This window comes from Triticum aestivum, unplaced genomic scaffold (assembly GCF_018294505.1).
Source record: "Triticum aestivum cultivar Chinese Spring unplaced genomic scaffold, IWGSC CS RefSeq v2.1 scaffold180889, whole genome shotgun sequence".
Classification (NCBI taxonomy): Eukaryota; Viridiplantae; Streptophyta; class Magnoliopsida; order Poales; family Poaceae; genus Triticum; species Triticum aestivum.
Window position 1 is genome coordinate 1 of NW_025263682.1, and position 1,585 is coordinate 1,585.

Genomic DNA, 1,585 nt, shown 5'->3' on the forward strand with positions numbered 1-1,585 from the left:
GGTGAGCATATGTACATATGAATTAACACATTGCGAGCAAAATAGTTGCCTGCTGCATGGCGCAAGGCAATAAACATATACTGCTATAATAAACCCTGATCAAAACCAAATATCGATGTTCCTAAAGGATGAACCAAGCAAGATGCGACAGATGATCGATGCCATAAGAACAGCATTGAGGTCATTGGGCAATGATGAGACGTCGATGAGTGTTTCGGCCTACGACACAGCGTTGGTCGCCCTTGTCAAGAACCTTGACGGAGGTGATGGACCACAATTCCCCTCATGCATCGACTGGATTGTTCGAAATCAACTTCTAGATGGTTCGTGGGGTGATCCCGCATTCTTTATGGTCCAAGATCGGATGATCAGCACCCTCGCTTGTGTGGTGGCAGTGAAGTCTTGGAACATTGACAGCAACAACTTATGTGACAGAGGTAAATGCATCGATCGATCACTAGATTCTTTTTTTATAAACAATTGACCTTTTTTATTCCAAATGAAGGATCAAGTGACTAATATAGAGAGGATCATTTCTATTGTAGGTGTGTTATTTATCAAGGAAAATATGAGTAGGCTGGTAGAAGAGGAACAGGACTGGATGCCATGCGGCTTTGAGATTAACTTCCCAGCACTCCTAGAGAAGGCCAAGGACCTGGATTTGGACATCCCTTACAATCACCCTGTTTTGGAAGAGATATTTGCTAAGAGGGATTTAAAGCTCTCTAAGTATGCATGCTACACACCATACATACGACATTGATTTATACATTGAATAGTCTATGCGGAATTAATTAAGCAATAATTATTCTGACTCTCAAATTGTAGGATACCTCTAGATGTGCTACACACCATACCAACCACCTTACTTTTCAGCCTAGAGGGAATGGTAGATTTACCATTGGATTGGGAAAAGCTACTCAGGTTGAGATGTCCAGACGGCTCTTTCCATTCCTCGCCGGCTGCCACAGCTGCTGCCCTCAGTCACACCGGCAACAAGGAATGCCTTGCGTTCCTAGACAAGCTCGTCAAAAAGTTCAAGGGGGGAGGTAATTAAAGTCACTGCTTCTACTTGTTGTACAACCAACACGAATGAAAACTTAATTAGGACCGTACGAGTTCGTTGAACTGGTCAATGCTAACATTGCCATTCTCTTAATTTTTTTTCCAGTGCCATGTAGCCACTCTATGGATACTTTCGAGCAGGTATGGGTGGTCGATCGGCTTATGCGTCTGGGGATATCAAGGCACTTCACAACTGAAATTCAACACTGCTTAGAGTTTATTTACAGGTAACATAAACAACTTCCATATTATTGGAAACCATGTTCTTATTACCAAATCTGAATATAAATTATATTCTTAAATAAGCAGGCGCTGGACATGGAAGGGACTGGCTCATAACGCGCACTGCCCAATCGCAGATATTGATGACACAGCCATGGGCTTCCGTATCCTCCGTCAGCATGGCTACGACGTCACTCCATGTAACTAATAAGTAGTACTTAGTGTTTGGCATGCATGACTATATATATTATGTACATTATATATATATATATATATATATATATATATATATATATAT

General features: G+C 41.4%; 1 protein-coding gene across 1 annotated transcript; it reads left to right on the plus strand.

The window, feature by feature from the left end:
• Positions 1 to 142: 142 nt before the first annotated feature.
• Positions 143 to 1,487, plus strand: LOC123177882 (syn-copalyl diphosphate synthase, chloroplastic-like; the record flags this gene model as incomplete). The annotated part of the gene is made up of 5 exons (XM_044591338.1): positions 143 to 437; positions 546 to 729; positions 829 to 1,049; positions 1,172 to 1,292; positions 1,375 to 1,487. Coding segments are annotated over exons 1-5 (934 nt in total), but the record flags the coding sequence as incomplete, so codon positions are not given.
• Between the last annotated feature and the right edge of the window lie 98 nt (positions 1,488 to 1,585).